General features: G+C 35.7%; 1 protein-coding gene across 1 annotated transcript; it reads right to left on the bottom strand.

Annotated features, from left to right (window-relative positions):
* Positions 1-1,053: 1,053 nt before the first annotated feature.
* Positions 1,054-14,769, bottom strand: fam189a2 (family with sequence similarity 189 member A2). Its single transcript, XM_077231724.1, has 11 exons — positions 14,245-14,769; positions 12,790-12,846; positions 11,924-12,034; positions 10,958-11,077; positions 9,941-10,048; positions 9,639-9,772; positions 8,456-8,582; positions 8,130-8,208; positions 5,764-5,913; positions 3,343-3,638; positions 1,054-2,149 (listed from the first exon to the last, which is right to left on the bottom strand). The coding sequence occupies exons 1-11, from the start codon at positions 14,542-14,544 to the stop codon at positions 1,892-1,894; spliced, it is 1,740 nt and encodes a 579-aa protein (XP_077087839.1). The 5' UTR covers positions 14,545-14,769; the 3' UTR covers positions 1,054-1,891.
* Positions 14,770-15,407: the final 638 nt, after the last annotated feature.

Below are 15,407 nucleotides of genomic sequence, written 5' to 3' on the forward strand. Positions count from 1 at the left end.
TCAGCATGATTTTCAGTTACTGGTCCTGGTCATCATCCAAAGCTGTTGTGTATTTACCCCAAATAAGAGACAATGTGCTAAAAAAACACACTACTGTTTAAATGTTTGGGGTCGGTACGTTTTTTTCCCCTGTTTCTTGTTATTATGCTCACCAAGGCTGCATTTATTTGATAAAAAAATACAGTATTATTGTGAAATATTATTACAATTTAACAGAACTGTTAGTATATTTGAAAATGTAATTTATTCCAGTGATGCAAAGCTGAATTTTCAGCATCATTACTCCAGTCTTCAGTGTCACATGATCCTTCAGAAATCATTCTAACATGATGATTTGATGCTCAAGAAAGATTTCTTATTATAATCAATGTTGAAAACAGTTGTGCTGCTTAACAGCTTTGTAGATCCATTTAAAAAAAAAAAAAAGGATTCTTAGATGAATAGTACGTAATTGATTTGAAATATAAACCTTTTTATAATAAATTTATTTTCTGTCACTTTTGATCAATTTAATGCATCCTTACTAAATAAAAGTATTAATTTCTTTAAAATCTCGTAACACTTTCTTTTACAGTGTCATTGTTACACGTTACATGTGGTTACTGTAGTAATAACTATAAATTATGCATAATTACAAGCAATTAACCCTAATCCTAACCCTATAGTAAGTTCATGGAGTAAATGATTAATATTTAGTACTTAAATATATAATTACACGGTAATACTGACAGCTAAAAAATAAAGTGTAACCAAAAATCTGACTGGCCCCAAACTTCTGAACGTTAGCAAATAATTAGTGAAGTTTAGATAACACTTTTTATTTTAAGGTGATGTAGTTACATGTTACTACATGTTCTATATATATTAATAACCATAAATTATGCATAATTACATGTAACTAACCCTAACTCTATATTAAGACCATGTAGTTAATTAATACTCAGAACTTATGAGAGCTAGTACACCAGTGTCACCTTAAAATAAAGTGTAACTGAAGTTTATTCTAAACGTTCGAAATGTCAATTGAATTAAAAAAAACAGACAAAAGGCAGATAATTTTAAAACCATGTTTAATTCAGGGGGAATTTGGATAGCATGTTTCACCCATATAATTCATATGAGCCTCCTCATATTCAGTAATAATGCACAATACATCTCTGAGAACATCTCATAACACTTTAGTTTAGGGTCCAATTCTCAGTACTAACTAGTTCCTTATTAGCATGCATATTAATAGGATATTGGCTGTTTATTGGTAATTATAAAGCACTTATTAATGCCTTATACTGCATGATCATATTCTACATCCCTTAATCCTGCGCAATACCTAAACTTAAAAACTACCTTCCTAACTATTAAGAAGCCGTAATTAGGAGTTTATTGAGGCAAAAGTCGTAGTTAATAGTGAGAACTGGACCCTAATCTAAAGTGTGACCGAAATAATAATATTGTTCAGGATAAAAATAAAATAAAAAGTTACAAATTCATCCTCTACCTCACAATATGCTGATTTAATCAGCAATGAGTAATTCTCCACATCACATAAGCTAAATATAGCCATACATTTGAATGTTTCTCTTAATATAATGATTATTAATATAATGTATTTTTCACATAGACAATTTTTAAATAAGGAACATGGACATTTGGTAAATAAACATTGTTATATTCCCCCAGTGTTTTATTATAATCATGTGAAAAAATCAAAACAAGCAACAGCTGGAATTCCAACTGTAAAATTAAAAATGAATAATATTCAGTATACACACTGACAACAAAAACAGAAAATGAAGTGAAATCATTCACTACATTGTTCACTAATCCTTCACCCAACTGGGACAGAGTCTGTTTCCTCGCTTTCCACGCATGTCCAGTCCGTTTGAGACGTCGCTCAGAGGACAGTTTCTCGGAAGACTCCTATAAGGCTGTGTGGGCGTTCCTGTTCCAGGCGGCGGGATCCGGCCCGAGAACTCATCCTGGAATTAGTCCGAGAACGGGTGCCTGTGTGGAGCTGTGTGCAGGTGAAGGAGCTGAGATCGCCACAGCTGCGCAGGTGAAGGACGCCCGGACGTTTGCGCAGCGGCAGCGTGTTGGAGGGGAGCTCCGTCTGCGCCGATTGAGCTGGTGCAACCTCTGAAACTGTGATGGCCTGGAAACATGAATGAAAATGATCTCTGAGAGGACAGGAAATTATAGGAACACAAATGGCTGAATGGGATATTCATCTTATAAAACCTGCTGTGTTATATAAGATATGCTAATTTCTAATGATCAAAACATTGCTGAAAAAACTGTTGTACAAAATCTACTTCATGCCTTCTGTCGTCAGATTGTGCCGCTTTGCTGTGAAATCTTTACTGGTTTTTATCAATTAAATGTAAACACTTTTATATTGTTAGCAATATATCAAGATAAACACTTACTGGACTGAAGCAACTGGATTATCCACACAATTATTTAGAAAAATCAACGCGAGTATAAAATATGATACATCAGGCCTTTTAGGAATGTTTATTTGTACATTTCTCAATCGTTGTTGTAATGCATTATATGTTTCGCCCCCATAGTTAAAACTAAAGAGATTAAAACTAAAGCAGTTAAATATCATCTTACAAGACATATTATTGGGGGATATAGAGTAAAAAATATATTTATATGCATTATGTAAGTAGTCTGCTAATGCTGTACTGTTATAAATATCTCATTGATTTACATTCTAAGCAATCAGAATTTCATCTTACTTTTTGGCTCTAGAAATATCAGCAACTGCACCAAATAGCATATTTTTGCTCAGTTTGGGCCTCAATACTCAAGTATGAGCTCCATATTCACCTGTATTATATGAGCCTAATAGCCTGATGTATCAAATATGATACTAAATAACAACAAAAACAAAAATACGTAATAATTTTTTTTTTGATTTTGTCTAAAGGTTCAATGAACTGTACCAACTGTTCCAACTATTTCATATGTTAAGACTTTACAGAGTTAAAGGAAAAGTTCACCCAAAAATGAAAATTCTGTCATCATTTACTCAACAGTTGATGGGCCCCATTGACTTCCATAGTATTTTTCCCTACTATGGAAGTCAATGGGGCTCATCAACTATTTGGATTCCCATATTCTTCAAAACATCTTCTCTTGTGTTCAGCAAAAGAAAGAAACGTACACAGGTTTGGAAAATCTTGAGGGTGAGTAAGTAATGGCAATCTATGAAACTATCCCTGTAAAATGTCACAAGCTGGATTCAAACTCAAATCACCCACTTGAGCACCAAAGCTAAATGTGTCAGAGCACGTGCTCTAAGCAATACGCAATTCTATGCGTTTTTTTGTCTCTTGCCTGGTCGATGAAACTGGCACAGCGAACTGCCTCCTCCATGTGTTCCTCATCAGAGCGCAGCACGGTTTTGATGCTGTTGACCAGCTCCTGTACCTCAGGGGTCAAGCTGCATGAGGACTGCTCCAGAAAACGTGCCACCAGCAGTTTTGTGTCTCTATAGTTCTGGTAGTCCACCATGGAGTTGGGACGAGGCTTCCGTTTGCCACGGCCCCGTCGTAGCGTAACCGTCCCATGCTCAGTTCCTGTCGCTGACGCCGAGCCTAATTCTGTCTGTGTAGCGGCTTCACAACTCATTACTATATGAGAGAGAGAGAGAGAGAGAGACCAATATCACAATGACATATTTCCCCCTGCATGTGTTTGACAAATATTTGTCAAATTATGTTCACTAATTGGAGATAAAAAGTAATTTCACTTTTTTAAAGCACACAATGCTTTCAAGCAGAGCTACACAATTTGAGGGTGAAAATCTAATTGCAATTTTTCACACAAAAATGCCATAATTGTTTGTAGTGCTGCACAATTTGGCCAAAATTTGTGATTAAATATTATTAAGACATGACAATAAAAATTATTATTATTATTATCATCAATACATTATCATTATTATAATTTATGTTACTATTAGATTTATATTTACATTCATGTAACTAATTATATTGTTAATTATTATTATTCAATAAAAATATTAAATGATACATATTGCTATTGTAATTTTTCCCTGTAAAATAATACATTTGAGTATTTAAGGCAATACACCCCAGGTGAATAGGGTAAAAAAATAACTAATAGGTATCACCATACTTCACGAGTTGATTGATTACATTAATAATTGCAAAAAAAAGTTTTCTGAAATGTTATGTTTACATATGCAAATGATGCATTATCTAATTAAATATGCACTAATTTGCATAAATGTCTATAACAAAATCTGAACATTGGATGAAGTCAGGTTCAAAATACTTTAATGTTTATTTTTTTTACATTAGAGTCAAAGGTTTTTACAGAGGGGATTTTGGATATCTCTATCACTCAAAATAAAAAGTAAATAGATTTTCACAATTTTTTAGGAATAAAATGTTGTATACAATCAGGAAAATTATATATGAAGAAACCCATCAGTAAAAACCTTCAGACATAAAGATAAGAATAAAACTGTAAAGTTTGGTGCTACTGAAGTAGAGATTTCAGGCTCAGTGTAGGAGGAAAAAAATCATTTTGAGAAAACAGCCTTTAAAGATATATACTCTACAGACGCAAATAGATAAAGTGCTCTAAAAGATACAGTTAAAAGTGTATTGTGGATGTTTTCTATCCACTAGTCTGAAAAAACACTTTATGAAAAGCCAAAAAGCCAAAAATCTCAAAATTGACAGATGCATGAAAAAACTGTTTTTGTCTGTAGTGTCTCGCCTTAAGAAACATAATCATTAAAATAAAACTAAATTAATTAAAAGAATAAACTGCCATTTCAAAAACAATTAAAAATCACTGAGGGAGCCAATGGCTCAAAAATCATAATTCTCTTATATAGGGTTTAGGACAAGAAACTGATCCGCTCTATTTGACCAAGTTAAACAGAAATGTATCCATCTAAGCCAGTTGGTGTTGGTATAACGGCCAAGAACAGTTTCAGTTTTCAGTTGTACAGGAACTGGAAAAGCTTAAACACTTCATAAACCGTTAATCCTACATCAGATAGACATTAGACTAGTTTTTACTTGTGTGTGTGTGTGAGAGATTTCTTGAAGAAGAAACTTGAAGAAATGAAGTCAATTTATGTCCGTGTATTTAATCGCCCTCTGCTCCCCCTCATCAGTAACACTGAGAGTCCTATATTTAAAAAAGGGCTTAAAGTAACAACTGACAGGTATAGTTCCTCTAGATTTACTATCAGACCAGTATTCTGCTTTGGATACACACACCAAGTAAAAAGAAACCTCCATCTGTAATTGGAGAGAAGCCAGTGTTCATAAACGAATTATAAAGAATTGTGTCAGTGTCTGCTCTTCGACCTTTTATGGAAAAATGTTTTTATGTAGATTTAGGCTTAAAACAAGACAAATCTGCTTGTACGCTACAAGAACATATCAGCACCCTGACAAGAACAAATAAAATTAAAAAAAAAATTTTTTTTAAATAAAATAAAAACAAATTAAATATCTGAAGTTTTAATATCTCGTTTTTAATATCTAATTTTGCTTAGGTAAAATATATTATATATACAGAAGTCAACATTTGAAGTGTATCAAAAATGTTCATCAAAGTTGTTCAAAAACAAGAACGGGTATTGTTCAAAGTTCATGTATAACTTTGATGAAAGGTTTTGATACACTTCAAATGTTGACTACTGTATATATATCTGAATCCTAGACTGTCGCAATTGACCAACGAGACCATTTTGGGGATTCCTTCCCTTACCTTTTGCGGTCAGGTCTAGCAGGACGGGGTCGCTGTTGGACCTGCGGAGGCGAGGTCTGTGGGGTTTTCTGCTGTTGGAGACTGTGCTGTGAGGCTGTGAGGACTGTATCGGGGGGGTGGGGCTCAATATGGCCGTCTGACAGCTCCGGTCTGAATAAAACATGCAAACAAACTACATAAAAAAGTAAACATCATTTGTTCTGAAGTATTTCTTGTTTTTCCTAGTCTATTTATGCATGTCCTGTATCAGCAACAGCTTGGTCAAATCCATCAAAAGAGGAATAAAGTCTACCAGACTAATTTTAAGAGTTGTGCTGTCTAAATCAAGAGATGTAACATCATGTTACTTCATAACAAATAACAATCTAAAATCTACTAATCTATTTTAATCTTTTTTTAAAAGAAGTCTCTTATGCTCACCAAGGCTGCATTTATTTGATTAAAAATACAGTAAAAAAAACACACATTAAAATTTAAAAAATATATTTTATATTTAAATGTATTATGAAATGTAATTTATTCCTGTGATGCAAAGCTGAATTTTCAGCAGCCATTACTCCAGTTTTAACATGATGAGTCAGAATTGATGAATTGAAAGTTCAAAAGAACAGCATTTATTTGAAATAAAAATCACTTTTGGTCAATTGAATGCTTCCTTGCTGAATAAAACATTTATTTATTTTAAAAAATTCCCTTTTAAATCTGGAAATGCCAAAAATGTGAAGGTCGTGCAGTTCAAGTTATGCTGTCATTAAACCAAATTCATCATCATTTTTCAATTGAATTCCGTTTGAAATTGTTATGCTGATATAATAAAAAAAATCTGTGTGAAATTAGAACATTTTGAAAAGTGGCCCCCATCTGAATAGCAACCTGTAAAGGATCATTAAAAACATGTCGTGCTATCTTTGAATGTGTTACAGACAGACAGCTATAAAAAGAAAAAGAAATCCCTCATCGAGAAACACTGGACATACAACTGACGCCACTAAAATACATTTCCTTTAATACACAGATGACATAATTATGGACTGGTACTGAGATACTCTGTGAGCATCTTGATTAAATATAGAGTACCAGAGGCACTGGATTCAGAAGCGGTATCAATAACACCTTCATGTAGCAGCTCCAGATTTTAAAAAGTGAATTTTCTATTTGTTGATTATAACACCATTACACCTAACTTGCAATGTTTTAAAAGGTGAACTGTCTTTTGTTCTATGATAAAATACTTTCACCTGCCATGGTTTAATGTTCAGAGACAACTGTAAAGGCCAGTTAACACCATGAACGATAACTATAACTATAAGTTAACGATAACTATTTTAGTGCCTCAGTTTTGTTTCTGTCGCTTTAAATGCTCAGGATGGATTCTGATTGGCTGTCGATGTTTTTATCATTAATCAACTGGAAAAATTTAATCTGAAAGTGCTTGCAATGATATTGTTTCTCTGTCCCATTATCGTTATAATTGTGGTGTGGACTCTGCTATTCTTTTGCATTTAGAGCGATTTTTAGAACTGTCTTTAACATTATTGTTATAGTCCTTTGTGTGGTCCTTAAAGGGATAGTTCACTCAAAAATGAAAATTAGCCCATGATTTACTCACCCTCAAGTCATCCTAGGTGTGTATGACATTTTTCTTTCACACGAATACAATCGGATATATATATTTAAAAAAAAATCCTGGCTCTTCCAAGCTTTATAATGGCAGTGAATGGCCGTTTATGTTTTGATGTCCATAAAAGTGCATCCATCCATCATAAAAGTAATCCACACGGCTCTGCGGGGGTTAATAAAGCCCTGAAGTGAAGCGATGTGTTTGTGTAAGAAAAATATTCATATTTAAAACTAAAATATTTAGCTTTCGGCCAAACGAACAAACTGATTCTAATGTGACATACTGCTGATATTTACACTACGCCATGACGCACTACGCTACTTCCGACGTCACAAGTTGCGCAAGTTGCACTTTAGGCATAAGTAGACTGCATATGTTTGTTTGGCCGGAAGCTAGATTTTTACTTTGTAACGCATCGCTTCACTTCAGAAGGCCTTTATTAATCTCCCAGAGCCGTGTGGATTACTTTTATGATGGATAGATGCACTTTTATGGACTTCAAAACAGAGACAGCCATTCACTGCCACTATAAAGCTTGGAAGAGCCAGGACATTTTTTAATATAACTCCGTAATGTATTCGTCTGAAAGAAGAATGTCATATACACCTATGATGACTTGAGGGTGAGTAAATCATGGGCTAATTTTCATTTTTAGATGAACTATCCCTTTAAGTCTGTAATGTCAATGTATATCTATACTGCAGCTCTCAACAGGTCTATATGCAAAAATACTACTAGTTCATACCATCACTGGGCGTCTCCGTCTCTGCACTCTCTGTGAGGACCTCGGTCAGATCGGTCATTTGCACCTCAGTATTCTGGGCCTGATATAAATACAGAAGGTCAGTGAGCGGACAAGGACTGTATTTGATTGAGCTGTTGCCAATGTAAGCCTGCAGGACCAGGACACGGTGCCATGTTTGCTGAAATGAGGTCAGTAAGGTCTACTTCACAAACTGAGTTGAAATGCTATCATGAATAAATGTTGTAAATGCTAACTGCCTTTTGGCTTTCATCAGAGAAATGATTATGCGATAGCAGATGGCATATGATCACTATATGAATCAGTACCTGAGCTGTTGGCTGCGGTGCAACAGCTTCATAAGGTGGAGGAGGGTCTAGAGGACAGAACACCTCCACTCCTTTAATTCTGGCACCGTATATATGAGGAAGAGGAATCATACCGTCACCAAACATCCTGTCAAAACACACACACATTTACACTGTAAACAAGCCATGAGAACATATAACGACAGTAAACATTGAAGATATACATCCATTAGTGTTTGATCAGGACATCCAATGAAACAGGAGTATATCACGCTGTCCCACACACAAACTTTAATCCTGTTTTAGGTTGCCAAAATATTTTGGGTGCCTGCCAAACACTGAGTGTGCGTGTGTGCGTGTGCGTGTGTGTGTGTGTGTGTGTGTGTGTGTGTGTGTGTGTGTGTGTGTGTGTGAGACACTAATACAGCAGGATCATGGAATGCTTGAAAGATTTTAGCATACTGTATACTGTAAAAAGTGAAATTATGCAGTTGTTACCTTAATAGATATCTCACCTGATTAGTTTACATATACACACATTACCGCTTAAAAGTTTAAATAAATGCTGTTCTTTTGAACTTTCTATTCATCAAAGAATCTTGAAAAAGGACTTTCCACAAAATATTATAAGCAGCACAACTTTTTTCAACATCGATAATAATACAAATGTTTCTTGAGCATATTAGAATGATTTCTGAAGGATCACGTGACACTGAACACTGGAGTAATGATGATGAAAATTAGCTTTGAGATAACAGGAATAAACTACTTTTTAAATTGAATATATTAAACCAGAAAACAGTTATTTGAAATTGTAATAATATTTCACAAAATCACAGTTTTTACTGTATTTTGGATCAAAATGCAAAACGTAAAAAACTTAATTCCAAAAAAAAATTGTAAACTAACTTTTGAATAGTAGTGTCTTTGTGACCTAAGATTGATTTATTGAGGATAAGAGACTTATTTCAAGGACAATATAAATCTTAACAAACTTTTGAACGAAGTGTATGTTGTACATTATTCATATAACATATGCAAATGATATATTATTGGTTTTATATTTAATTATGATTATTCCAAACGTTTATGTTTTATTAAGTTTCATTTTAAATAAAAGTAGTATAATTCATCAAATAAAAAGTATAGATTAATTTATGTGTCATTAAAAAATAAACCCAGTACAGTCAGGTTGATATTTTACCTCCGAGCCAGACGAGGGGTGTAAGAGTAGAAGGTGGAGAAGTATGAAGGAGGTGGTGCAGGGGCTACAAATTCGTCTGGGTCAGGAAGATGAGTCTGCTCATCCACTTCCTCTGGGACAGGCCTGGCCTCTTCCTGCCAAAGACCATCATAATCACATGACATGGGCTTAGAAATATCTGACACAACATGTCTAAACATAATCTATGCCACACACTAACCAATAATTCAATTATTGCAACGTATATATATTTGTATACATTTTCTTCTTCTTCATATTTTCTGTAATATGATTTATCTCACCATGCAGGGCCGTCTGGTTGAGAAGATCTGGAGATATCGGAGCGCAGCAGCAACCAGACACACAGCTGTGGCCAAAGCATTCAGCGCACACAATGCAAAGAGCACTTTCTGGAAGAGAGAAAACTCTATGACATCCGAATCTACTGTACATGGCTCTCTGGAATACTTCCTTTTACATTGGTATGTCGTGGTATTCTGCAGTCAAATATTTTTCCTAACCTGACCTAATTATACCAAACTGCATATTTCCCATTTCCCAAATAAATGATTTCCCATATGCCTGTTTGACGTATCTTATATCTGTCTTCTATATACACACACCGGACGCTTTTTAGGTACACCTGTTAACACATATCTAATCTAATCAGCCAATCACATGGCAGCAACTCAATGCATTTAGGCATGGTCAAGACGATCTGCTGAAGTTCAAACTGAGCATCAGAATGGGGAAGAAAGGTGATTTAAGTGACTTTTAACGTGGCATTGTTGTTGGTGCCAGACGGGCTGGTCTGAGTATTTCACAAACTGCTGATCTACTGGGGTTTTCATCTCTTCTTTTTTTCATCCCTTCCTCATCTCTCTTCTGATGGCTCAACATGACATTGAGCTCACTATACTCAAATGGCCTCCACAGTCACCAGATCTCAGTCCAATAGGCTTTATGCCCAGATTCACTACTTCCTGAACTTCAGCCAGCTCCTTTGTTTCCTGTCTGCCATTATTGGACAAACTGATTAATCCAGGTGTGCCTGGCCTCAGTAACAATAATCAGGCACACCTGGATTAATCAGTTTGTCCAATAATGGCAGACAGGAAACAAAGGAGCTGGCTGAAGTTCAGGAAGTAGTGCAGCTGGGCGTAAAGCCAATTTAACATTTAAGGCAAGATGTTGCTAATAAAGTGGCTGGTGACTGTCTGTCTGTCTGTCTGTCTGTCTGTCTATCTATCAACCAAGTAGTAGTGTAGTCATATTTTAATACTATTTAAATAATAATGTGATTAAAAACATGCACACACCTTGAGCAGGATTCTCATTGTGCCACATGCATGACCTGCGTATATCTTTATCAGCTTGTCCTCTTTGCACTGAGTGCTCTGTGTTTCTGCACAACAGTAACAGAGATCGCCCTGCTCACTCTGAAACACAGAAACACATTTATTATGTTTGTTTCTCATTGATGTCTGATGACAAGATATAGTAATACTTAAAGAACTGCTTGGATTCAAAGTAGGAGACTGAGGATGAAGTTTCCAGGCACTTGTCTACATTTGACAGTCTTTTGAGCGGTCTGGCAATGCATGCGATAACAGCTCAAAGATATAAGGGTCACCAACATTTTCATGACAAGTGGAAATGATGAAAGGGCAGCCTTCTGATCCTGGAAATGACAGCAGCCCAAAAACTAATTCAAATCCAAGGAAAGCTGGAACCCGCTTTGACTCTCAATTTCAGGGCTCTCTTTGACTTGGACAAACTTCAGTCCTATACGCATTGTACAGATGTATGGTCTGTACAGATGTGCTTTTTTACATAATGTGTTCTGTGTGTTTGTAATGAGGTTGCCAGTGTGTTCTATGTGGTTGCTATGTAGTTGTTTACAAATATGTAATTGATCCAAGTAAAAAAAAAAAAAAGCCTAGCCATCACAAGTCTCTCTGATATTCTAGTCAGAACAATAATTTTCTACACAATTTGAGTTATCTTTCATGCCTGTAACATAAATGTTGCAGGCTTAGTACACTCATAGCTGTTTGCTGTAACACTACAATGAATGTTATTTATTAGTTTAGTTTATGTAGTATAGTTTGTGTAGCTCTGTGTCGCCCTAATAATGTATCTTAAGTGTTACCCCACTTCAATTTGAGATTCAATTTATATTTTGCATCTAGGCTCTTGAATACAATCATCAATACATGAGTCATTTGACATTGTAATGTTATCATCTCAAGCACTGCACATTTCCAAGTGCACAGATTCCTCACCAGCTGGCAGTTAATGGTACTGGAGACCAGCTGAGCCCCCTGACAGCAGAGGATGAACCCAGCCAGGTTTAGCAGGATACAGACCACTGACAGCAATACAAACAGATTTACCTGTGTGAGAGACAGAGAAGGATTAATACCAGTCAGTCATTTTATTTGACAAATATAAAATTACTGCCCAACTCTGGATTTAGCAAATGATACTAGCACTAGCGTTCACAAGTTTGGGGTCAGTGAGATTTTTTTATGTTTTTGAAAGAAGTCTCATGCCTCCCATAGTTGCATTTAATTGATCGATTTGTGAAATTATTATAATTTAAAATAACTGTTTACTATTTTAATATATTGTGTTTTAAAATATAATTTATTCCTGTGATGCCAAAGATGCTTTTCACCATCATTACTCCAGTCTTTGATGTCACATGATTCTTCAGAAATCATTCTAATATGCTGATTTGCTGCTCCACCAAACACTTCTTATTATATGAATAGAACGTTCAAAAGAACAGCATTTAATGCATCCAAAAATCTTACTGACCGTAAACTTTTGAACGGTAGTGTGTATGAATGGCAACAGGAAGAAGCTGATGGTCAGCTTGAGACTTAATTAACTGAATGTCTGGAGTGCACAGATCCTCTTTAAGGAGTCATTTAAGGGCCTAACAACTGCCTTTAACATAAAGACATGGGCATACAGAAGATTAACCCTGAAAACATATGTTCAGATCAATACAGGATTCATTATGTGTAGTGAACATCATATAACCACTTTCAAGTTTAAATAAATGTATCTGCTTATTCAAAAGGGAACACAAAAACGGCCGTCTTAAATACCATCAAGTCTTAGATTGGCAAAACACACATACCAATAGTAGCATTGGCCGTTTCCATGTGGTCAGTCCTATAATCCCAGAGAGGATGACCTGCAGAAAACAAGGTACTTTCAGTGAAGAGGCAAACCCTCACAGAAAGGTTAACTGATAATGAACCCGTTATCACATGCTGTACACTCTCAAAAGGGCCTTCAGCACTTTTAAAACCTGTTTCAATGACTCATCTCACTCAGTGTGGTGTTAGCCGGCAGCCTCACTCAAATACTATTGTCCATACTCGGCTCCCTTGTGTTTCCTTTAACCCTGCCACTTCCTGTCGATTACACTGAACGATGTGGGACTGCCAATTCAGCTGAGCGGTTCCTGTGTTTAGCCTCATTTCTTTTCATACATAGCCTAATCAAAAAGTATTTTACTCTATTGTTAAGTGTAAAATGTTTTGTCAGGTAACTTATAAAAAATGTGTTTAATAAGTAATGAATTAATTAATTAATTAATTAATAAACATATTATTTAATAAGACGAACAACGTGACCATGATTTCAGCATTGTTATAATATCTTTATTTACATCGTTTTTAGATTTTTTTACATGAATTTTTAGAGTAAAATTTTCTTGATTTTCTTCATCAATAATGAATTTCAAATTCAAGCATATAAATAAGCAAACATTAGATCTTGTTATTTAACTGTTGTTTACGTGTCAAAATAAGTTTTTTTTAAGTGTGTGGTATGCATAATATGGCAGATTTACTTAAAAACAGTATCTCACTATAGAGTGTTAAGCAGTAAAAGAGATTCACACTCAACCATGACTTCACTGATGAGTTCACTCAACTCCTGCCAATGACCACAAATGTAAATTAAATTTAAATATGTACTTAAATATGGGAAATAATATTGTAATTTGCACTTTTGAGGGGAAACTTGGCACTAGTTTCTTAAGATCTGAAAACTTAATAAGAAATTCCAGTTAAATTATTATTTATTATTTCATATAAAATATTACAAATTTATTTAAATTTTATTGGATGTAAATTATTATTTCATGCAACTGAATCAGCCTAACTACATAAGGTTACACCAATAAAAGTAATGGACAGATCAGGAAATGTTTCCTTGATTCAACAACTGCACATTAGTGGCCAACTCGTTAAGTCTCACTAATAATTTACAACATTAACAGATCAGATCTTTCATCATAGTGAGTTATTGGTAAACTAGTGGCTGATGTGGTCACATAGCAAATAGGCTGAACTACAAAGTGTAGCACCACGTTTCTGTATCATACTTCATCGGAAACACATTAGTTAGACCGCAATAAAACTTCCTTATACCTGTTCGTTTGTAATGAATCAATTAAAAGCTTTAGACAAACACAGTGACATATTATCAGGCAAACATTTTAATAACGGTACTGTAGCATGCTTATGTGGTGTAAAATAAAAACATTAGCACCTCTTATTATGGCCAGTAATCTAATACTCACAGAAGAGCCGGCCCAAAACGGACAGGAGTTTCTAATAGGGGGTGAGTTGCTAAGGGACAGAGCCCCGAAAGAGAGCGCCACCATGGAGCAGCCGAGAACCAGCTGCAGCAAGCCGAGGGAGAGCAGAGGGCGAGCGGGCAGCAGCGCCGGGGTGATCCGCGTCTGCGATCCAGACATACGGGCCGGGAGAGCGGACACACAGCGGCTGCGACTTCTGTAAGAGGCGTTAGCGAACTGATGGGCCAGAGCAGCCCCTGACAAACGACAACAAGATCCAGGCAGAACTACGGGCAGAGACATTGGAGACGCACGGGCAGCCAAACAACAATACACATTAAACCAGCGTAGTGGCGCTCCCTCATTTTACTCTGTATCTCTCAAGGCGACGATTGTTTCTTTAAACTGCCCGTTCCGCGTTACTTCCATGGTCCTGTCGAGGTTGCTGAGTATTGGTTTTAAAATAACTATAGGCTCTATGACCTGCTGCTCGGATTTGGTTTCACATTTTTTGGGGGCAGAGCGAACGGAGAGGCGGGGGATGGTGCGTGGGAAGAGACGACACACACACACACACACACACATACACATGTCTGGTTCACTATCTTTGTGGGGACTTTCAATAGACGTAATAGTTCTTATACTGTACAAACTACTGTATATTCTATCCCCTTACACTAAACCTGCCCATACAGAAAACTTTCTGCATTTTTACATTTAAAAAATAAAAACTCCATATAGTAGGCTAGGCTATAATTTATAAATTTGTTTCCTCATGGGGACCTCAATTTAGGACCCCACAGTGACACGAGTACCCATGATTCTGTGTGCATTCAGTCCCCACCATCAGGATAGAAAAACATAAACACACACACACACACACACACACACACACACACACGGCGAGTGAGAAGAAAGACCGTATCAAGAGGGTGAAATTATAATATCATCTTTTGTGGTGAACATGAAACATAATTTTTTCTGTAGTGGAAAAAGTACCACATTTGCTTGCTCTCCCTAATTTATTGAGAGTGAAATCTATATCTTTATTACGAAATAAACAATTGAACTCCAAAACGTTTTTATTTAAAAAAACGACACAATTAGCTATGCAAATACAATAATAACCTATAAAACAAACTGCAAAATGAGAAATCTTTGGTTGT

This window comes from Siphateles boraxobius, unplaced genomic scaffold, assembly GCF_051911475.1.
Source record: "Siphateles boraxobius isolate OS27281-9 unplaced genomic scaffold, OSU_SipBor_1 16, whole genome shotgun sequence".
In the NCBI taxonomy this organism is placed as follows: Eukaryota; Metazoa; Chordata; class Actinopteri; order Cypriniformes; family Leuciscidae; genus Siphateles; species Siphateles boraxobius.